General features: G+C 41.3%; 2 protein-coding genes across 3 annotated transcripts in view; one reads left to right on the plus strand and one right to left on the minus strand.

Annotated features, from left to right (window-relative positions):
- ZDHHC3 (zinc finger DHHC-type containing 3) overlaps window positions 1-12,739 on the plus strand; it is a 23,501-nt gene extending 10,762 nt beyond the window's left edge. Inside the window, exons 4-6 of one of the 2 annotated variants that reach the window (XM_019537325.1) lie at window positions 1,601-1,682; window positions 3,513-3,643; window positions 12,308-12,739. In XM_019537325.1, the coding sequence (XP_019392870.1) occupies window positions 1,601-1,682; window positions 3,513-3,643; window positions 12,308-12,547 (453 nt within the window). In that variant the 3' untranslated portion in view covers window positions 12,548-12,739. Of the gene's footprint in view, window positions 1-1,600; window positions 1,683-3,512; window positions 3,644-6,432; window positions 8,083-12,307 lie in introns of those variants that run through there. The other variant, XM_019537333.1, reaches the window with a different exon arrangement.
- Window positions 12,740-20,563: 7,824 nt separating this feature from the next.
- The window catches only part of TGM4 (transglutaminase 4), a 32,491-nt gene continuing 29,422 nt past the window's right edge, over window positions 20,564-23,632 (minus strand). Inside the window, exons 13-14 of the mRNA XM_019534222.1 lie at window positions 22,573-22,709; window positions 20,564-22,011 (exon numbers count right to left, since the gene is read on the minus strand). Coding sequence (XP_019389767.1) covers window positions 21,870-22,011; window positions 22,573-22,709 — 279 coding nt within the window. The 3' untranslated portion in view covers window positions 20,564-21,869. The remainder of the gene's footprint in view (window positions 22,012-22,572; window positions 22,710-23,632) is intronic.

Consider the following 23,632-nt stretch of genomic DNA (forward strand, 5'->3'; position numbering starts at 1 on the left):
CCCCCCCCGGAGCAGGGTAGTCCATCATCAGGTGATCAGGGCTTCTCCTAGCTGCATCATTAGTGCCCAGATGGATTAGGACCATGGGGTTATTTGCTGGAAGGGGCCAAAGCAAATAAGGGGTATCTCCCCTTCCTTCTGGGGTGTAGGTGGCTCTCCCTGCCACTGACACAGCCGGGGTGGTGCAGTGACCTTGAGAGCCATGCTGTGACCAGGCTGGGCTTCCCCTCCTGTCTACCATGCCTGGCACAGGGTGGGCACCACTTGGGCTGTCCCAGCAGCTGCTCCAGCTCACCACCACCCAAACCTTTAGTTTGGTTAGGGAAAACATTTTTTTTATTCTGGGTGCTTTCCCACTGGGTACACAGTACTCCATCTTGGCTAGTCTTGCCTACCAGTCATAGGAGGGAGGGAGGGCGAGAAAATGAAATAAATCTCTCCTTAATAATTGGAATGGAGTAGTGTTGCCTGCTGGCTCATCTTGAATATGGCATTTTGGATTTCAGGTTCAGTTAAACTTGACAGGTGTGTATTTCAAGGTGAACCACATATTAAATGCTTAATCTGGTTGAAGAATAAGCAAAAAGCAAGTTCTGTTCATTCCTGTCTGTGAACTCAGGAGGAGTTCACTGAGAGATGTTTGTTCTGAGTAGCTGCCCATATTTGTCATGGTCTGTAGCACCCTAAGAAAGCATCTCCTAATCATGTCTTTGTATAGATGGAAGACAGGGTAGGGATTTACTTTATAGACTAACTGAATCAGGGATGCATAAGTTTTTGTGAAGAAAATTGTTTCTATAAATGTATATGTATATGAGAGGGGCCACGGGTAGCAACATTGGTAGTTAACATTGTTCAAGTCTTGTTCATGAGAAGATCCTTTATTAGTTTGCCACAGTTGGGCAAGTGTGTGCCCCAGAGCAATATTTTTATAGTGAAAATGGGTTAGCTACTTTGCAGAACCAAATCAATGAAAAATAACTCCATCTCCACATTTTTAATAATTCTTGCAACTCTTGTGTTAAGTTCTGATTTCTTGCTTTGAGCAAGCTGAAATTTGGCAGAGGGTTGGCCTAACATTGGCAGTGTAGATTGGCCCTCCCTGCAAAAACCAGCAAATCTAGCCAGTCTTTGTAAATACTCTGTAGATAGTAGGTGTGGTGTAGTGTAGGCACTGTTGCCTAATGCTTGCTCAACAGACTGGGATTCGGGAGAGTTGAATTTTATTTTCAACTGTGCCATTGGTCTGTTGCCAGGTGACCATGGGCAAGTCCCTTCAGTTCTCTTTGCCTTTGTATAATGGGGATAACTTATTTCTTTTCTTTATAAAGCATGTTGAGATTTGCAAATGAAAAAGGGCTATATCTGAGTTTGGTATTATGTTGCCATCATTAGGCAATTAAAGACTTCATCATTTGTATGTAGCACAAGGGGCCCAGAGTAAATTTGTGCAAGCTACCTAACTTGTCTTTTCTTGAGAGTGCTTTACTTAGCCACCTTAACTTTTTAAAGGTGACTTATTCTCCTGCATGATGTATATTTTGGTAGTTTAAGTGATTTCTTTTTACAGTTTTGCTCCATAAATACATTGTGTTTTCAGATGTATATAGCACTGATTTCCCTGCATGCCCTCATCATGGTGGGATTTCACTTTCTGTATTGCTTTGAAGAAGACTGGACAAGTGAGTATGGACAAAATGTTCTTTCCAGATACCTAATTAATCTGTGAAGAAAACATGACAGCATAAAGCGAAGGGCATCCTCTTTTACAGCTAGTTACAAGAACATGCTGTTGTACAGTTAATATGGGTGCTTCTTTTATTTTTATGGTCGTTCTTGGAACGTTAAAGTTCCAGCTGTGGAGTAATGAATTCTGTCCCAAAAGGTGAAGTCTAGGGGCTAGATAGAATGCTGTGGCTCGCTGATGTGTGCATTTTAAAAAAGAACAGGGTTCACTTGAATATGGCACTGATTTCCCTGTATGCCAAGAGGGAGAAAATGTTTGCTCTCTTAGTTCAATAGAAGTTGTGAAAGGCTCAAGTTTTATCGGCTCATACCTAAAATTCCATCCTTGTGAGTTCAAACAACGCTTCCCCACTGGAAGAAAAATCACTGGAAAAGTTGATAAATGCATCCACCTCAAACGATCAGGCTTAATCCACAGTGGGTGGCTTTTATTTCTTTAAAAGAGAACTAGAGGAAATATTGGTAACACCCACTCCACTGTAAAATTTTCTATTCCATCCGGGTGTCTGGACTAGCAGTGAAGGAGCATGATCCTACTATTTTAAGAATGCAAGCTTCACATGTAAGTAATTGCAGGTTTGGTCCACAGAACTGTGAAGGAAATCTTTCAAATGTGAGTAGAATTTGAGCTGATGCATTGCAACTTTGCAGCTCCATAACAGTTTCACTCTGCAGTTGCTTGACAAATTGTCTCAGTCACTAGCCAGAGAGAGACGGTGAAAGACGAAAGGAGAGGGATTTTTTCCCCACAAAAATAATCAGGCTCTGAAGATATAGTGATAAAAATAAAAAAGTTTATTCTCTGTAACCTGCCAACAGTGGAGCCTTTGACACAAGCTGAGAACAGGACTCTGGCAGAAAGCCTCCGAGAGCTAAACTTGAGCTATTGTTACTGCTATCCTTGTCTCGCATGCAATGGGACCCTCATGTTATCTTGGTACTGGCCTATAACTATTAAGTGCCTGATTAAATTTAGAGTCCCTATTTGGGCCAATGTTGGTTAGGGAGATTTCTGGGAGAAGACATTTGTTTTAAGAAGCTCTTATTATTGGATTTCACAGAACTCTGAGACTATTTGAATGAATTAATAAGTGAGTAATTAAATATTATACTTGTTGTCTTATACCACTTTTATTACCTCACCTTTCTCCTTCATAGCCACCCTTGACAACCCTTTTAAACCCTCTGTTTAACCTTGAAGTAATGTTGCAGTATAGCTAGACGTAAAGAGAAAAAGGGGGTAAACTTGAAAGAAACAAGTTTACCTCTGTCTCAAAAAGTAGAGTAAAATGTGTGCTGTGCTGCTTACAATGTCACTACAGAAGCAGTGTTCCCCTTTTCCTCTGTTTCCTGATCAATAGACTGAGGTTCTAATAGATTTTATCGTCATAACAAATGTTATCATAAATTCTCTATTTATAAAATGCAAGAGGTCAGAACTGGCTATGTATCCTACGTGTTGCAGCATAGCTTTTTTCCCCCTTTAGACCAACAGTAGTAAGGATCTCAGTGTCCCACATCCACAGGAAAATCATAGCCTCTCCATACCCCTTTGTATATGACAGCTATTTCCTTTTCTTATATTGATAGTTGGTTATAAATTAAATTCTCCTATCCAGCCAGGACTTCCTAATCTGATACATAATCCCAGCATCTCCACCAGAATTTGCCATTAAGTGATAAGTGCTTGTAGTGGTGTTGTGGGCTTTTTTCCCTGGCTCTTTATTTTTTTGGATTATTTATTGTTTTATCATGGTTTTTCACAGAATGCAGCTCCTTCTCTCCACCAACGACAGTGATCCTTCTCATCCTCTTGTGTTTTGAGGCACTTCTGTTTCTCATCTTCACATCTGTCATGTTTGGGACCCAGGTACACTCCATCTGCACTGATGAAACGGTAAGTGCTTTGTGATGTCTCCTTTCTGCTCTTCCCACAGTTGAAAGAGCCGTGGAATGCTGCGTGGTTCTGCTTCACTGCTCTAGTGCATTCTTTGAGCAAAGGTCAAAAATAACATATTGAGGTGACACAGTGACTGACTGCACTCTCTAAAGGGCTGGTGGAGGGGAAGTTGTTCCATCTACCATACCAGTGATTGAAACTTTTATTTTAAGAAGCATAAATAACTAGATTACTCTGCAAAGCAGTTCACCTCTGGGATGGAGCATCTCTTACACAACAGGTTCTGCAGTGCTTGCTGCCAACTGCTAAGATCTTTTAAGATTCCCTTATGTAGCATCTCATGATATATATAGCTTCATGTGCTGAAAAGCAAAGATAAAGGGAGGTAGGGGGGAGAGGAGTTTTTTATTTTCGTGAATCTTCAGTTTAGGTTTTTCTGAAATATTTACCCATTTAGGAGCTCTCTTGGGGCAGACCCGGCATGGGGGGAAGCCTCTGCAATATGCTGTGATGTAGAATCTCAGCATTTATTGTGGGTTGCAAAGTGGTAAAAGTAATTCCAGGTTTTAAGGCAACAACATGAAGGTTATTCAAAGGCTTTGGAGCGACTCCCCAGAGGATGCACCATGTTGTTTTTAGAGGTGGAGACTCTGAGTCACTTCTACCCTTTAGAAAAGAGTTAGACTTTACCAGGTATGCTTGGGGAATCTCTGATAGCTGAACTGAAGGCCAGTCTCATCCTAAAGTGAAATAACTTTCCAGATGCCAATTTACTGGGTAGGTTGGAAGAACTGATAACTTTTAAGGGAATGCAGCTATGTATGTTCATGGGTAAGTGGCTTATTTGTTTTTTTCACTTGCACTTGTTAGTTGGATATTAACCAGTCTGGAGGTAGAATGAATGTGTATGTGCATTTGTATGTATCTATTCATTCTAGTTCCAGACTGATCAATATCTAACTAACATGTATATATATAATGTTGACTGTCTATAGGGAGTTAGAATTTGGCACACTGGACAGTGAAAAAGTATTTGCCATTCATGACCCTTGGTTCAGAGCTGCTTAACTTGGAAGTTAATGACACTGATGTTTTAGGACAGGGGTTTTCAACTGGCGACACTTGCAGTTTTGCTGGCAGCACTTCTGGTTTCACTGCTGTGCACCATGCAGCCTCCCCATCAATTGGCCGTTTGGGGACTCCACGCTTCTTGACTAGCTGCAGGGGGTACCCAACCAGAAAAGGTTAAAAACCCTTGTTTTAGGATGTATGCTTGGACAAATCTACTTGTCCAGGGAAGGCTATAGATACTTCTGTTGGATGAGGCCAATACAGAACAACAGGCTCCTGCTAGGCTATTATTCATCAACTTTTCAGTAAACTAATGACAGCATCTGAAATTACTTCTGAATTTTCAACAAAGATAGGTCAGTATTTTCAAATGTAGCTTCAGCAGTTCTGTACCCTAAAAATGCCTGACAAGTGCTGGGCATCCATAGAAGCTGTCACTTGTCTTGCTACCTAAATATGAATCGGGTAAAAACTCCCAAATGTTAAAGGCAGGGCTTTTACTTATTTGGAATTTTCTGTATCAGCAGTACCACCTGCCCCTGTTTGCTGCCATTAAACTATCTGTTTCTATATGTCATGTGATCCTTGCGCTGAGGAACACTTAGCATTGAAGTTCTATTAAAAATGGTGTGGGATGGATTGTTTGGTTTTGCCTTGTGCTTCAAGGGACATTTTCCCCCACCTCTCATCCCTTCTACATGTACCACACAGCCTCCCTCTCTCAGTGGGGAAATTTTACTTTGCTGTTATCTGTGGAGCTGTCTTCAGGAACCAGCAGTGCAAATTGCTTATTCTCTCTTGGAGTTGGGTGTGCTGCTCTCATGTAACTTCCAGGACCTGGAGTTCACAACAGAAGCATGATCTGCACTGAGGTGCATATATTGACAAACAGCAGCTAATCTTAATGGAACGCTTTAAATCAAACAATGGAATTGTCTACCCATTCAAGATGTCTGGGGTCAAGAAATAATGCATTCTACTGACTATTTAATTTTGCTTTTATAACAGCGATGCTTGGCTTAACTCTTACTGTATGGATGCAGATATAAGGGGTTGGGTTTTTTGTTTTTAAGTGATTTACTGTCTTAAGGAATACTTCAACTGATTGCTTGATGATCTAGTTTTGCTCTCCCTCTAACCTTTACTAAAACAATATCCAGCCTTTTTCTCAGATCAGTTTATTTTCTTCCTGCTGTCAGCCTATGTATGTTTGGGCAGCAATTTTTAATGAAACATGAAGAGGCACTAGGTAAGTTCAACCATGCTGAGCCATGGACACTTGCTGAACTTCCTTGGTGAATCTGGGAGCATTCTAGGGATTATCTTGGGGGTTTTTTGTCTGCAAACTGAATGGTTTCCTACAAAACTCTCCCATCAGTTTGGTCAAAATGCTTTCAGCCAAGAAAAGTACAGTATGTTTGAATAAAAGTAGAGCATCCATGACAGTTGGAGGGTGTTGTTGGTTTTTTTTGTTTGTTTTGTTTTTTTAAAGGCTTAATTTCTGAACTTGGTCAAAAATAAAAATAATTGTCATTTTGAAACAATATTCCTCTCCCCCAGTCCCTTGCTCCCCCCTTTAAAAAAGGGAAGGTGTATCTTTGTATTTTCATACTTCATCCTGGTGATAAGGGGTGACTTTAAGAGAGTTTTTTTCCCCAGAGCCAGAACCACAAAAATTAAGTGCTTGACTGAAAATGTGATATTTCTGTTTTCAGGGAATTGAGCAATTGAAAAAGGAAGAGAGAAGATGGGCTAAAAAAACAAAATGGATGAACATGAAAGCAGTATTTGGCCATCCGTTCTCTATAGCATGGCTTAGTCCATTCGCTACTCCAGACCAAGGAAAAGCAGACCCATACCAATATGTGGTCTGAAGAATTCTTGACCAGCATTTCCACTAAAATAAAACCACAGTACAGCACTACTGTTCTCTATTTTACATGAATGTTTGAAACAGAAAGCAAAACAAAACAAACTTTTTTTTTACATCTACTAAATGGCTGATTGCAGAGGGAAAAAAGCCCTGTAATTCTATATCTTTAGATAACTCTATCTCTGGCTGAAGCTGCTGCTACTTTTTTTTTTAATCTTGTTAACTTTACTGGCCTTTGTTTCTATCTGCTTTCTGTATGGCATAACTAATATGAAGGGGATCCTCTTTCTCTGTTGGGCCCACCTCTTCTGAGTAGATTTTCATGTGGTCTCATGACTCTGACACCTGTGGATGACACACAAGTGCCAACAGTACCATCTTCTATAGACAACTTTGGATCTCCTCATGGAGCTTGCTGTTCTTGAGTCAACATTGGGGCTCTTTCATAAGATGACTTGAACTGGGAAACAGACACTTCAGTTACTGAAAGGTGCAAGATGTGCGTGTGACCCTACAAAGGATCCATTTAATATGGTGGTCCCATACAGTTAAAGTATTTAAAACAAATGTTGCCAGTGCCACCTTTTACTTTTTCTTCCAGCTACAAAATTGATTCCATCTTTCTGGCATTCTTTTGTGCATTCCCTCCCTTGTAAGCAGGAAGTGTTGCCCTTCTAGGAAAAACATGGTAGCTTTGGAAGACTTGCTGGATGAAATGCCTTACTCTTTCAGGAAAGAGATCTCATTTTAAAATGGTTAGGATAGAAGGATTATCTTGTTTGTCTTGGTAAATGAATTGTTAGAACAAAACCTACTAAAAAGTATTGATGTGTAGAACAGGCGTGAATGCCCAGAAACATGACAAATTGCCATAAAAAAACATAGGGCTTGTGTAGGTATACCAGAGCAGATACCAGTTAATTTTCCATTCCTAGCACTGCCCCTCGTTAGAGCTTTGTAAATGTTTTCATATATTTTCAGTTGGGAAATGTCAGTGTTAAGGAGTATGCATGCCTGGTGTCATGAATTGTGTGGATTGTTAACTATGTGCAGTAAACAGTTGAAAGTGAGAGGGGCAGAGGGCATTCCACTGAAAACAAAAGCGGGTAAAAACAGTCTCATGCGACTCAAAAAACTAACATGTTTGTATCAAAGCAGGGATTTTATTGAATGTTTTTTGGATTGTTTTGAAAAGGAGTGATTAGCATAACTGCCAACAGGACCCATCAAACAATCATAAACGAAGGAAATCTGTAAATAAGCCGTGCTCATGGATTCTCACGTAACTTTTGTTTCCACTTTTGGAGAAGAAAAAATATTTTGGCAAATGACCTCTTAGACTGACTCAAAGCCATGAGGGAAGGTAAAGAAATCAGGGGTAGAGAAAGGTGAATGAATCTATCTCACTTCAGACATAATGTGAATGCTGCATCTTTTCTGTCAATGCTTCCATATGGAAAACAAATGCAATAAAACTTTTCCAAAAACTGTGTCCACTCCTTTCTTACTCTTATTTGCAGTTTGAAGCCTCTTCCTAAACTTTAATTTACAGCCAAGATGCAATAGCATGAAAATTAAATAACGTTGCTGCTTAATTTGAAGTTAAAAAACATTAGTTAATCAGTAATGCACTGCTAGATATTTCACCCCCTGGAAGTTGTTATTAGGGCCTGCAACAAGTAAGTAAACAGGCTTTTTGCTGCAGCAGACTTCATGTTCTTCTCAAAATCCACAGTAGTGTGTTTATGGCATCTTAATCTTCCGTGTGTAATCCTATAGTAACAGATTATTTGACCTCTTTGTATGCTTGAGTAAGTGAATTTTGTAGGAATAATATGCCTTTGCCTGCATGCAGTTCTTAAGGAAGAGGTGAGGAGAGGAAAGGCTACTTCCTTTCTTTGGTTTTCATCTAATGGGAAATTCATTGTAAATGAATGCATGCCTGAAACCCTTATGCAATGTGTTTTGCTTCTCTAATCCTAACGTGTGTAGGTTAGGGGACATATTTGACAAATATTGTCAGGCTGAAAAAAAGCAGGCTAGATACTCCTTTTGAGAAAAGAAAGACCCCTCTGCTGCTCTTCTAGTTCCACGGCACTCTGTCCTGGCTTGTTCAGGAGCCACATGAGCAGTCACAATTGACCAAACACCCACCACAGGGCATGTATCCATTCGTGAATTGTGGCAAACTTAATAATGTCTCTTGGCTGGTTAATCCATAATAGTACAGGAACTGTTTTTAAATTAGTCATGGATTGGGAGACATGGTCTGAGTGTCTCTGACCTAGGTTAAAGCTGAGAATTTAAACAAACATGACTAAAAGTCACTTTATCTTATAACAGGAGTGGGCAAAATGCAGGCCGGATGCGGCCCGCCAGGCCATTCTATCCGGCCCACAGGGCCCCTAAAAAATTTAGAAAATTAATATTTATCTGCCCTGGCTGCCTGTCATGCAGTCCCCAATGGCTTGCCAAAACTCAGTAAGCAGCCTTCCACCTGAAATAATTACCCACCCCGTCTTATAACATTCCCATTGCTGGTACTTCAAGTTTCCAGTTCCAAATTTCAGTTCCATTTCAGCTCTTGTCTGGAGTCGTACGACGATTACATTTTATATACCACAGGGAGAGACTTAAATTGTTCTGGCATTGAGATAAACCATGTACTGTACATAATGTATTGGTGTTAAATTTTGCCAGAGCTTTTAACAAATCCTAATGGTGGTGATTACACATCTTATATATATCTAATATAGTCAGTTTTGTTTTCAAGAGAAACTTTAAAAAGAATCTGAGAAATATCTATAGCTGTTTCCCTGGTTTCGTAATTGTGCATCTCTGTCCCATTACTGAGACCAGCCTGCAGGAGGTGTACCATGTGATGTTAAGTCCATGGGTGATGTAGCTCAGTGTTTGAATGTGTGAGGCAGAGTAACCAGGTTGCTTTAAGGTAAGTCCTCCTGTTCTTTTTTTCCCCTCTCGTTGTTGATGTACTTGACTCCAAAAGCTCATACCTGTATCTTAAGCAAGAAATTAGAGAGGTGGGGGACTTGATCATGGTCTCCACATACCTACGTGAAAAAGAAAACTTTAGTTTAGCAGACATGAGATCCAGTGACTGTTAGTTTAATTGAGATGACTTCAGGTGAGAAACAAAGTACAAACTTTTAACAATAGTAATAATTAACCACTGGAGCAATTTCCCCAGGTTCATGGTGGATTTTCCACCCCTAGTAGTCCTCAAAACAAGATTGGAAGCTCTTCTGAAAGAGATACTCTAGTCCAGACTTGATTCCCTCACAGGTCCTCTGGCCTGTGTCCCATAAGAAAGGTCATCACAATGGCATCTTTTTACCTTCAGCCTATGAAAGACTATTGTCTATTATGCACTCAAAAGACAAGCAACACTTCCTGTGCCTAACCTGAATTTCCAGACTGCTACAATGGTATTTTCTTTTGACTTCTGGCTTTTTTTCTTTTTTTTTTTTAAGGAATCTCTTTAATGTTTATACTTTCTCTAATTTAATTGTAAGCCTCTGCTCTTACTCCCAATTAATCTAGGAGTTTGGCTATCCATTTCAATGAAGGCAGAATCAAACGAAGAGTGTTTAGCAGCTGCTACGTTAGTATGTTACTGTGTGTATGCATGTGCATGTGCACCATTTGATAACTAACTTTACATGAGTACTTATCAATTACTGAATGTGCAATATTAACTACTTAAGCAGAGCTTTGTGAATCATGCATTTTTCAGTTTGTTGTCTATTGGCTCCGTTGACCCAAAACTGACTTTTCAGTTTTCTTTCAAACTGTCATTTCACCTGAAATAAAATGTTTAATTTCACTTTCACTTTTTTTTTTACAAAACAGGTGAAAAACCACAAAAATATAAACATCACATTTAAATATCAATATTAATATATTTAATGGTTCCCTTATTTTTCTTAGGCAAAACTATTGTCTTCAGGCAGAAGAAAACTGCTTCTTCCTGGTTGTGTATCACCAACTGAACTATTTTTTTTCTGAAATGTGATACTTTTTAAATGCAGTGATTCAGGCCTGTGGTCTCTGCCATTTGGGAACCAGTTAAAGCAGGGCTTGGCAACCTGTGACCTGCAGGCTGGATCTGGCCCACAGAAATGGGGCTTCAGCCACAGTTGCTTTCCCCTGCTGACATGGGCAGAAGCACTGGTTGCAGACACTCTCCCCCCTGCCACTGCAGGGAAAAGCAGTGGTGGCAGCTAGGTTTTAATACCTGTGTTTGCCTGCCTCTGGATACCTCCAGCTTTCAGACTAAAAGGGGTACCAACCACTGAGTTAAAGCTTTATGGGTTTGATTTCCCTCCACTCCCACAATTCCTGTCCTCACCTGTTCTTCCTTTCCTGGTAAAAATGCACCTTTGCACTAGTTCTTGAACATTATAAACAGGACTGAAATAGCTGCAGTTGTGCAGGGTGTACGTGAAACCAGGGAACCTAAGCATCTGTCTACGCTTTTGCCCTAAGAAGCATCTCTTACTCCTTATCCCAGCAGTGCATCCTTTCTTAACCCGTAGCTCAGACTTTATTTGAGTGCAGAGGGGAAAGAACTTTGTAAAAAGTTCAGCATCACTTTCTGTTAAGGAAACAAAGTTCTCACTGGCTGTTATTGAAAACCCAGGAAACCGTGTTGTGGATCAGAACTCTTATCAAGCTAGGAACTGAAAAAAAATATATAACAAAAAGAGGTCTCTGTCCTCAAGGGATCATCTGAGTAAATGCATGTAGTTCTCTGCTTCTCCATGAAACACTGGTGACAACATTCTTAATTTTTTTTTTTTTTTTTTGTATTTATACATAAATTTTCAAGCATGTGTAATGATTTGGGGGAATCTGGAATTTGTTTTGAGTACCCAACTTGGAATTCTGTAGAGGCCCAAGCTTTAGAAAGTGCTGAGTGCCCACCTTCTGAGAACTGGGCCCTTTTCAGCCAAGTCAGAATAGGCATGTGATCACTAGTCCCTTTTGAAAATGTAGGCCTGTGTTTGCAAGACTTTCTTCCCAACTCTGAGGCTTCAAGCCCATATATACCATAGTGTGGGAGATGTGCATGTAAAATAAAAGCTTACTCTCCAAAACATTCATTCTTTATAAGAATGTGATTTCTTTTGCCTACCTGACAGTTTCTGGTGGCTAATTGAGATGATAATGTGATCTTTTCACTGCAGTTGTTACTGAAGTTCCATAGTGTAGCCTAGGTCTAAACTGCAGTCACAGCTTAAGAAGCAGTTTTAAATTGGTCTGTGTTGAGCTCTGGGTTGCTGTGGTTCTTCTGAATGCAATGTGGATGTACCAAGGGACAATTTAAAAAAAAAAAAAAAAAGCATTAGCTAAAATTTGGACTCTATGTACTGTTTTTCTTATGTAAAGGGACTTGGAGAAGGAAGATATTTTTTAATTGAGAAAGAGGAAAACCTAGAGGATCTTTTACTGTATGTATTGCATACAAAATTCAGTACTTGGCATTATTTTTTTTAATTTTGAAGGATGGACTCAGTTGTTAAACCATTTTCTTTGATGCTCTGTCTCGTGAAATTTCTTATATGCTTTGTCCCAAGTGAAATTTGTGACCCCTCTATAAAAACTGATACCTGTATATTGATATCTGCATGTGCACACTTTACAGTGGCTGTTTGTATAACTACCTATTAAAAAAAATTCTGTTTTTTGTTCTACAGGGTATCGAGCGTCTGAAAAATCAGGAGCCGACTTGGGAAAAAGTCAGCGGCTGGGAAGGGATGAAACTGGCTTTTGGAGGCAATTTTTCCCTGAGTTGGCTCAGTCCTTTTTCAGACCTGAGTTGTAAAAAGCTTCCACCAGCTCGGGCAGTGACAGTTGCTCCAGCTGAAACACTGTCTCAAGAGGAGATTGAGCAATTTTTAGAACAAACCGTTGCTGTCCAGGTGTTAAAATATTAACAAACGTTCAGTTTCTAATAAATATTTGCACCCAATATTTAGCACTAAGAGATGATGGTGCAGAAAACATTCAGGCATATTTTATCCAGAAGTCAGGTACGCTACTAGCAGAAGCAATGCAAATCTCTACAGAATACTCCACTAATGATGTAATGTATAAGCTTTTTTTTTCCCCTTCCTACCAAAGTCAATGTTTTATTGAACTTTCTCAGCTTGGCCTTTAAGAGAAGCTTACAACTTGTCGGGCAGATCTATTCCAGCTCCTAAAAGTAAACTGCTGTCAATGTGCTCTAATATTTTACTTGTAACCCTTATGAGTGCTGAAAGGCAAGCAAAGAGCAACAGCTATGCTTAACACACTCTTCGGTATACATTAAGGGAGTACCCTTTCTTTTTTTTTTTTTATTAGCTTGCCATGTATTGATGCTTCTTTGAGCTGTGAGGGTACCAGTTTGGGTTTTGGCTGCAGTAGACTCAGGAGAGAGAGAGACAGTCAAATTCATCCCTGGTGTAACTCAGTTTTGCCAAGGATAAATTTAGCTCAGTGAGACTTTAATGACTGCACCAGGGATCCTGCTACTTAAGGGTCTGACCTATTGTGCATTCAGGTTGATGGCAGCCTTTCCATTGACCTGAACGGACTTTGAATCTGCAGTGCAGACGGTTGTGTTGGCAGCCACAACTGATCAACCTGGTATGTTGCTGCTATTTGGCAAATGCAACAAATACACAGATCTCAGTAGCAAAGAAATCCACCAGGCCAGAAAGTCTTTGCCAAATTATGCCATTCATGGCAGGATAGATCTTAAAAGGAAAACTGCAGGGACTAATTACATGAGTACCATGAAAGTGTTAGCACTTCACACCATCTGCTGTTCTGTAGTACTTACTTAAACTTCAGTATTTTAAATACTGTGCTGTCAACTCTTGGTAAATCGTTGACTTTTAAGAAGCGACTACTATGTACCATGTTAGTTGTACAGTTGAACTTAGTAAGTATACAAGAGTACGTGACAGCGTGACATAAGGCTTTATCACTGTAAGCTGGAAGGGCCATGCTGCTCACAGCAAAGTCAAATAAACTGGGTAAGCCAGAGATGTCCAATTTATTTGGGCCTGCAGGCTGCATCTGGCCCATGGGGGCTTCACAGAGGCTGGACAAGCAACCTCTGGTGGAGGAGCAGTGGCTTCTCCGGATGGCTGCTGGAGCCACTGCATTAACGTGGTTCCAGACCCCAGGTGATGAAATTATGGGATGGGGCAAACTGCTGTCAGTTTGCCCCATCTCCCCTTATCTGCTGCTGATTTTTTGCATCACAGCTGGTGACCAAAAATCCTGAATTTGGCAAACACAATTGGTGGGGGAGTGGAAACAGTGGCTGGGTTCCAGGATTGTGGGCAGTGTAAGCTGCTCCCAGAGCATGCCAGTAAAACCTCTGCATGGTGCTCGATTGGTGTTACATTCCATATATTCCAGATGTTAAAAGTTACTTGATGAAAATGTTAGATTATGTTTTGTTTTCTGTTTTGCTTTTTAAACAGTAGAAACCAGGTATCTATGTTACCATGACGAAATCCTTCAGACCCTTAGGGAGCTAGTGTGGCTCTGCCACTAGCTTCCTGAGTGACCTGGGGAAAGTCACTTCACTTTGCTGTGCCTCTGTTCATCTCTATAAAGCAGAGATAATGCTGATTACCTTTTCTGTAAAGTGTTTAGGGACCTATGAAGACTTAGTTCATCACATTCTTCAGTGATGATTTTTAGTGATTATAAGAGTGGTACCAAATACAAATTGTACATGCTGATCTATGTACAAAATATTTAAAGTTAATATGTGGGAATGGTGTGAGTCCTGGTCAGAGCTGGGACTATTTCTTGAGTCCTCTCATCAGCCAGAGGAGAAGCTCATAGATTCCCTTTATATTCTATGACATGGATTGGCATGTCCTGAGCCTACCAGCAGCTTCTACAAGCAGAGCGTGTTAAAAAAACCCAAAAAAACCCAGGAAAGCTTTTAGTAAAGATGCTCACAAAAACTGCCTCTTTTTATCAGAAAGATTTAACATTTTTTTCTAAGAGCTTTCATTTAAACAAATTAAGAATTCACTTTGTTCATAAATTACTTAATTTGGCACTTGTGTAGAATGAGTTTCTCTTTCATCGTCGGAAACAAACACAACATTTCTTTCACAAACTGTTTGTTGTACAGCTCTGTGATCAGGCTAAAGGGAGAAGATGTAGTGCTTTTGCATCTAAAATGCATTTGCACCTGACAGGGCTTGACAGCCAGGGAGCAAACAGAAATATTCAAAAATATACATAAGGGAGTTGGTAAAGGGGGACAGAGGACATATAAAGAGAAATAACTGCACTTAACTTGCATATTGTAATTTTGGTTTGCTGTTTTGCCTTAACTAAGTCAGTTAACCAGTCTGCCTCAGTTACCATATCGTTAAAATGGGAAAAGCATTACAAGCTTATTAAAGACTGACTAGTTAATATCTGCAGTGTAAGTTACTTTAAAAATGTAATTTGAAAATTACTTTGAAACCCAGCATTTGTGTTACTTATGAATAGTGGAATGGTAAAAGGGTGTTAACTTTGCCTCTGGGAAATGTACAGACTATTCCATCCTAAATGGGAGCAACCCATGACCCATGTTTGTTATATGTTTACTGAAATAAAATGTTTACGGGTACTGTATTTGTGAAAACATGTTCTATTTGCAGGAGTATCCAGAAGTTCAGATACAAGCCCTTCTGCTTCAAAAATCACTTTCAAGTGATATTTTTAGGTACTATTTCCACCTGGCTTGAACATATGAGAGGTGAGAGTCTCACCATAGTAATATTAATGTCAAAACTTCCATTGACTTCAATGAGCTAGGACTTCAGGTCAGAGGTTACTGTTTCTAATTGTGTTCCGGTGGTACTTCGTCCCCCCAAATAAATAAAACTAACCACAAACTCAACTGTTTTTTGCTTAGTGAAAGAAGGGAATGATGTATTTCACTCTTATACTTGTTTTCACATATTTTGTTGGGACTTACCTGTTCCTACCTGATTTCCACTCTCCACCTTTACCATTGTTACGTACCTCTTATTTGAAACTTGGGAGCAGAATAGAAAAAAAGTATGGGCACTGGGCAGGGAACAAGGCAAATTACTCATATGAAGGGTGACTAGATATGGTTTTTCAGACCCAGGGGAAATGAGAGCAGAGTTGCATTTGAGCGAGAGTGGAAATTCCTGTTTGGCCTCAACTAAAGCTGGTCAGGAATTTTTGTTTGTTGGTACTGAAACATGTCAGTTTGTGAAAACCAAATCTTTTCTTTGGAACCTGTGTGTCTCAATGAACCTCCTGCTGAAACCGTGTTGTGCAGGTCAAGTATAGACATCTGGTCAGGATGAGACTGACCAGCCCCAGTCTGAGCAGCCTGGAGATGAAGTCTCCTCCCGCCTGCAATGTAGAGGATGCAAGTAGAAGTGCTTCCTCGGCCATTTGAGTTTCAGAGAGATGCCTTAGCTACTAAGCTCTGGGCTCTTCCCTCCTCTTTTGTGACAACCTTTGAGAAGTCCGTATTTTCACTTCTGAAATCTCAGTTTTTCACAGGGTGGGTAAAGCGTTTCCTGCCCAGGAGTAGTCTCAGCCTTTATCTGAGTGGGCTTTTATTGGCACCGAAGACCAACATTTTTATTTCACTTTTAACCAAATTCAGATTATTAACCAAAGCTACCACAGGTGATCGCTGCATAACCCATGTTTTCCTGCCTTTCAAAGTGTGTGGCCAGTTGTTGTCAAATGTCTCTCTTAACTCAGGGCCTGATTCTCCCAACACTATTCTGCACAATACAATTGTAATCAACAGACGTACAAGTCATAAAAAAGCTTTAGGCCTCAATGGCAAGCATTTGTAGGACATGGTCCTTAAACTGGAAACTCTGGGGTTAGGATATTCTGTTGTATGTTTATACCGTTGTATCGATACTAATTACCCTGTGATATTTTATTCCACCAATGGTGTCTCTTAAATGAAAAAGCTAAATGAACATGCTTTGCTGAAAACTGCCTTCCAGAGAAAAATGTTTCAGCAAAAGTTTTTAAATATATTATGAACAGGGCTCTGACAGCTAAGGAAAGCATTCATGTGTTTTATATACATTTGTGTGTCTTGTAAAGCAACTGTTCTATGGAGATAAAATTATGCAACTAAAAAAAAAGTTCTATTTTGCTATTTGTAACTCATTTTATGCCTTCTAATAGATATTGTACTTATTAAATAATTAATATTTCCATCTACCTCAGGTGTGTATGTTTACGTATTCCCAGCAGTTAGAGTCCTGCTTTCATGCCAATGTGTTCATTGTCTGCATTCTCTCTGGGGAGCTCCCTCCCCTGGCAGTAATCCTAGACTGCAAAACTAGCAAGTGGTGTGGGTTAGAAATCCATTCTGGCAAGGTTCTGGAACAGCCAAATATTCAGAGCAATGAGAGACAAAAACCCAACCTCATTTCAAGATGAAGCATAACTGAGACAGTGCAATGCAGTTGCCTGGCTTTCCCTTCTAATCATGTGTTCCTGAATCTATAATTCACAAGACAGAGCTGGTAAAAAGAATATTCAATATTTTGACAATATTTCTCATGGACTGTATCTGGCATGTTTCTGCCCCGTTCTAATTAGTGGAGAGTTCATTCATAGGGGCTGATCACCCACCCTCGCAGAAATAATCACAGAGATGACTTGGGAAGGGGAGGGTTATACAACGATCTCTGTGCAGTTCCAGCAGACTTCTGTTCCAACTCAGTCTTTGGGGCTAGGGACAGAAGTTGCATACAAATCGGTTTAAGTGATCAGAAGTTGGAAAAAACTTGTAACAGAATATAAGTTCAGTGCACATTAACCAGTTTCAAAATGGCCCAAACTGGTTTAAGATACACCTGGCTAAATGTAGTATCAGACTTATCTGATTTGGGTCAAACTGGCTTAGGAAATGTCTGTCCCAGACCTGGATGGTAAAGTTTACCTCAGCATTGCACCTCCACCTCTGAACTTGGTAGATCCCCCCTTGAGTTTATAGAAGGTAAGGGCTAATTATGTGAAGGCCTTGTGCATCCACACTGATTATCTGGCCTCTTTTGGCAGGGCATCCCATTTAGAGCTTGAAAGTATTACAAAGGTTTGCTACAGAAAATTTAAAATGCTTTATTAGTTCTACTCAGAGCCATGGACAGGCAGTTCTGCACTCAGTTTAGCAGCAGTGTGGCAAGAAACTAGTAGTGGCAGCAGCTACTATTTTTGCACCACCCTCTCCACCATATCTGTACCCAGGACCGCTACCTTGCTGCCCCCCTCTTCCCCTAACTGTACTTATGCTATTGATTCTACTGGGTGAGCCCATAGAACGGATAAGGGCCAATGCCCTCCTGCCTCTTTCTGCCTCAAAAAGCAGGGAAGATGGATATCTGACCCTTTTTCCACGTAGAAGCTGAATAGAGGAGATCTGCACCCAGAAAAGAATTTCTCCAGGTGAAAGGAACGAACTGTGGGTATAAACTTTTCAGACCCATGAGGCAGATGAGTTCTTTTGACCAGCAGCATTACTACCTTGGGCTGTGATGTTCGTATCTCCGGTGCCAAAGATCTGAATGGTAGGCCTGTGCGAAGCGGCTAGTATTTGCTTCGGATTTGGATTTGGCCGATTCAGGGGACAGTGCTTTGATTCGGTGATTCCATTCACTGTCCTGATTTGATTCGGCAGAATCTGATTCGGAGATTCGGCAGCAGCTGAATCAGCCAGGCCAGGCCCATCCCCCGGCAGCCCAGCAATGGCTGCCCTGCCCGCTCCAGCTCCCAGCACTTGCGGGGAGGAAAAGCCTTGGCTCAGCAGGTGCTGCTGGGCAGGGGGTGATCCCTGCTGCCTCATGCTCCGTGGATGGTTCTGCATAAGCCCCCAAACTCCCCTCCTTCCCCCCCCGCCAGCCGTCTCCGGCCCCTTAAGAAAAAAAACAAGCCTGAAGAAACCCCAGGACTTGCTGCTTCTGCTGGTGGGGGGTGATCCCTGCTGCCCTGCACCACGTGGGGGGCTCTGGACAAGCCCCCAAAGCCCCAAGGCTGCACCAGGAACAGTGAGTCTTGGGGCTTTCCTCTGCTTTGTTTTTTCTTAAAGGGCCAGAGCCCCACCAAGTGGAGGGGGGAGAGTTGGTGGGGGCTTGTGCAGAGTTCCCCATGCAGCTTGGGGCAGTAGGGATTGCCCCCCCAACTCGTAGCACCTGGTGAGCATGGGGGCTTTTCTTTAAAGTATCAGGAGATGGGGCAGGTGGGGGCAGCCATGGGGGGGCTGGGGGAGCAGGCAGGGTTCAGGAGGGCTAGGGGATCAGAGGGGAGCGGAGGGGCTGGCAGGGGTCCCCCCACCATGGTCCCCTCCCCCCTGCCCCAGTACTTACCAGCTCAGAGTAGCTGCAGCTCCCTGCTGCAGCCACTGGGGACCGCCCAAATCAGCAAAGTGCTCCAAATCTTTGCTGATTCAGAGAGCTTTGAATCAATTCAGACCTTTAAATTGGTCCCCTGATTCAATTCGGAGAATTGGGCCAAATCTCCTCTGAATCGAATCACCACTCAAAGCTTCACACAGCCCTACTGAATAGTATACTTCTAGAAAACAATTAGGTGGTGCAGGTGTTTTGCTAAAAAGTTCTGTTCTTTCTGATCCTACTGAACCAATGACTCAGCACAGAGCTGTCCAACTGGTGGCCCCTGGGCCATGTGTGGCCCACAAGAGTTAAGCTGTAGCCCTTGGGCTTCTGTGTAGCTGCTGCTCTCCTGGTTGCACTGGCTGCAACAGCAGCTGGAGTTTCTGGGCTCACCCTCCCAGCTCACCCTCCCTTCTCTGGCTTTCACTGCCTGCCCTCACCCTAGGGGGCAAGGGAGTAGAGGGTGAGCTGGTGACTGCAAGCCTGCAGTGCAGCATTTGAGGTAGGGGAAGGGGGCTGCATGGGTGCATGGTACAGTGTGGGAGCGGGTCTTGCATGGATGCAGTGGGGGAGGGGAGAGGGGCTTCTGCACCATGCAGTGTTGAGAGGGGGAATACCTACAGCATGCAGCCCAGGGGCCCATTGCTTGCCCTGATGCTGCCTGGGAGTGTGTAACCCCTGCTACTATGGGCCGCAGGGCAATCAACCTCTATTGCTTTGAAGGATAGCCTGGACTTTTTGCATGATGAGGAGGAGCACTGTGCTATTCAGTCAACAGTGACTGAATGATCTACATGGATTGTTGCATTTTTTTTTTTTTTTTTTAACGTACATTCAAAAAAGTTTTGAGGTCTGTTTGAACCAAAACAAGAGGGTGGGTGTGAAATACAGTCCTCACTAGGCGTATCTACATGCGCTGCTAAATACGCAGTAGGCTAATTCTACTGTGCATTAGGATGTCATGGCAAAAACCATGCTATTGTGTTAATGCACAGTAGAATTAGTCTGCTGCACATTAGCATCACTTAAAAGGCATACACCAGTGCTACTGGTCAGTACCTGTTATAGGAACTAAACTTAACATGCAGTAACCACAGCACATTAATGCACATGTAGATATGCCCATTGATGAGCTACTTTTGAGGCCACTAACATTATTATCTGGTTTCTTACAGTCTCTACTCTTTCTAAAAAGCTGGCTGGACTGAGAGGTACAGGAGGAAGGTAAGGTCTTCAGGCAAAAATATTTTAAGTGATTGAGTTTTACAGAATAGATGCAAAACTATTGCCTTAAATAATAGAGAAAGTAGCAATCTGATAGAATTGCTTTAGGAAACAAGAAAACTGGCCCACCAAACTCTTTCTAATCAGCTTCACGCTGTCACTGAACCAGACATTCTTACTCCCACTTTTCATTAAATAACGACAATTTTGTTCTACATTTTATTGGATAGGCTAAAGTAAATCAAATTAACAAACCCAACGACTGTATATTCAATTTCTGCCAAACCATTTCAAAGCTAATGCTCGTTACATGCTGTTTTAAACTAAGATTTAGAAAAATACGTCTAGCCAACCTTTCAGCCGCTAGGTGCAGGGATGATGGACCCTCCAAAACCTAGTAGAGCCCTCCTCATTATTAGCAGCTTTTCCATGCAGGTGTCTGAACAAACTAGCCTGCTTTTCAGCTACCATAATCCCTTGAACCTGTATTTATTTTCATCTACCATATAAAGATTCCTGGAAATCCTGGAAGCTTAGGCTGCTTTGTGACGCTGGGGTAAACTACAAACCTCAGCACTTGACCACTAATGGTTATGTTACAACAGTGTGGAGAGCTGAACTGCCTTGTGCCAATAATTACTTCACTGGGTGTTTACAGTTCAGTGGAACAGGATCAGGAGAAGTCCAGCTACACAGATCTGTTGTCTGCTTCACAACACAGCTCTCCCCTGCTGGGGTGGCTGGTGGTGGAAACACTTCAGAAAAGGCAGAGCATGAAAAGCCTCATTTACAGTCTAGAATATTTGGGTGAAATGGGTGTTTGAGAGGGTTTTAACTATAGTTCTTAAATGCAGAGCTGTAGTTTAAAGCCATATTCATATGGTTGGCTCCCATTCTTTTTAAATACACTGATAAGGCTGGTCATTTTTTATTAACAGGTAACTGAGATGAAAAGTGGCTTTTTGTCCAGTGTGCTCAGGTTTAAAAATAGAGACTGGAATCTGTTTCAGGTAGTTTCTTTGAGAAAGGCTGTCCTGTGGGAAGCAAAGCTCTCTGCCATGGTACAGTGAGCAAATAATGCATAATATGTAAGCTATGGCAACATATGATCCCTTCAGCCCAGTAACATGATACAGCACAATTGGTTCTGTGAATTGAAGTACACATGAAATGCCAAAACGGGTATGAATGATAGTACAGTAACCAATAGATAAAACATTACTTCATCCAACACAGGAGTGTAAAAAGGCAAAGCAGCAGGCAGACACTAACTGTATTATCTTTACACAAAGCTTGTGATTGTTATGAAAGGAAAAGCCAGCCACAAAATGAGCTCTCTTCCAAACTGATGTACAGCTTGCCCATTCTCAGTTTCTCAAAACAACCACTTAGTCACGGTAGGCTGACAATTTTATAAATGTTAGCATAGATTTCACAATCTTTATTAAATCACGATTAACTAAAATCACAGCTGCTATGCCCTTAGGCCATTTAAATTCCCTTACCATAATATTTGTCTCCTGTATAACCTGAAAGATTCTTGTATGACTCTTAAAGAAAGTAAGATGTTCTAGCAATATCCATTTATGATACTAACACCCCCTTAAGAGATCTAGTACTGCCCTTATTCAGTGATGAAGATGATCTTTTCCACAGAAATTCCTTTGACCTGCATAGAGTTTAGTTGGGCTATTATTTTTTTCTCTCCAGCTTTCCTAGGATGACAGATAATCTTAGATTTAAAGATCCCACCAGGTCTTATGTCTCTAAAATAGGAGAGAGAGAGAGAAAAAAAAGAGATGGTTATTGACACAGTAACATATGTATTCACTGTATGTATTCGTTGCTTTCCGAAGTTTCTCTTAAGATGAAATACAACTGTCACAGACTAGCCAGTGCTGATCTTTCCTTCAACCTGAAATGAAAGTTCAGCAAACAAAAAATACTACTTGGCAAAAAATAATATGAACAGGTGGTCAGGTTATTCTTTTTTGTGTCTAATAATTGGGGCTCCCACCAGTACTCTTGGAAGGTAATCCCATGCTCATATAATGACAAATTCAGATCTGGGGGAAGTGGGAGCAGCTCTAACAGCTGCAATGAATGCAGTGTAAACAGAAAGTCAATACTGCAGCTGAATAAGATGCTGCTGCATGGGTTATACATGCAGAAGTGCACATTATACGGGGCTGTGCCAGGTTTGCATAGAACCAATAGTCTTTAGGGAGGCTCAGACCACAGGTGCCCAACTGTGTCTAAAAACATATAAAACTGTCTTGAGGTATATATTAATCTCATGCAAGTAATTATCCAAAGTGTAATCTTACCCTTCATCAAATATTTCCATTTTGAAAAATCCCAGTCCTTCTACATACAATTTAGACTTTTCCAAAGGAATTGCCAGTGTATTCTTGAAGACAAAGGCGCAGGTGAAAGCTTCATTGATCTTTGCTGTTTCTGGCATCTGAAAATAGAGGATTATAAAGGCAAAGATTGGACACATGCTCTTACTAAAAAGCAGAATGCTAAACAGTGTCAATGACTGACTGCATTAAAACCATAAGGATATTATGCCTTGGTCAAACATACAAATAGCTGAGCTTAAGGCATTAATAGAAAACATGGGTGTTAGGTCAACTGCTCCATTTCCCTGCCAAGGCAGGGTTGTTTTCTCCACGGTTTTATACACTCCAGATTTAAATTATGCAAGCACTTCCCCATGGGAGGCTGTTGCACAGTCTAATAGATTTAATTGTCAGGAAACAGTTTTTAATGCATAGCCCAAAATGGCCTCTCTCAATTTCATCCCAACCCCACTCAGTAAAACTCCTTTGTGCTTATGTTAAACTTCCTTCCCACTTCTCAGGGTTTCTGTACCTGTAGATGACTCTCCTGTTCCTATTAGGTGTTAGCCAGTTAAAACTTTCATATTTTGTTCTTTTAATATTTCCCTCTGTCATTTCTTTCAGGCCCTCTCCATTATTTTGCTTGTTCTTCTCTGAAGTCTCTCCAAATTGTTAACATCTCTTTGGGAAGGAGCCCAGAGTTAGAGATGGGTGCACAGTCTGAGCACCCCTAGATTGTGTTGGTATCTAAAGTCATAGTTTCATAGTTTCTAGGGTCGGAAGGGACCTGAGCAGATCATCTAGTCCGCCCCCCTGCCATGGCAGGAAATAATACTAGGGTCAAACGACCCCAGCAAGATGTTCATCCAACCTCCTCTTAAAACCCCCCAGGGTAGGAGCCAGGACCACCTCTCTTGGAAGTTGGTTCCAGATCCTAGCCGCCCTGACTGTGAAGTAGTGTTTCCTGATATCTAACCTAAACCTGCCCTCTGCCAGCTTGTGACCGTTATTCCTGGTCACTCCTGGTAGTGCACGGGGGAAC

The sequence above is a fragment of the Crocodylus porosus genome, unplaced genomic scaffold (assembly GCF_001723895.1).
Source record: "Crocodylus porosus isolate Cpor-Errol unplaced genomic scaffold, CroPor_comp1, whole genome shotgun sequence".
NCBI lineage: Eukaryota > Metazoa > Chordata > Crocodylia > Crocodylidae > Crocodylus > Crocodylus porosus.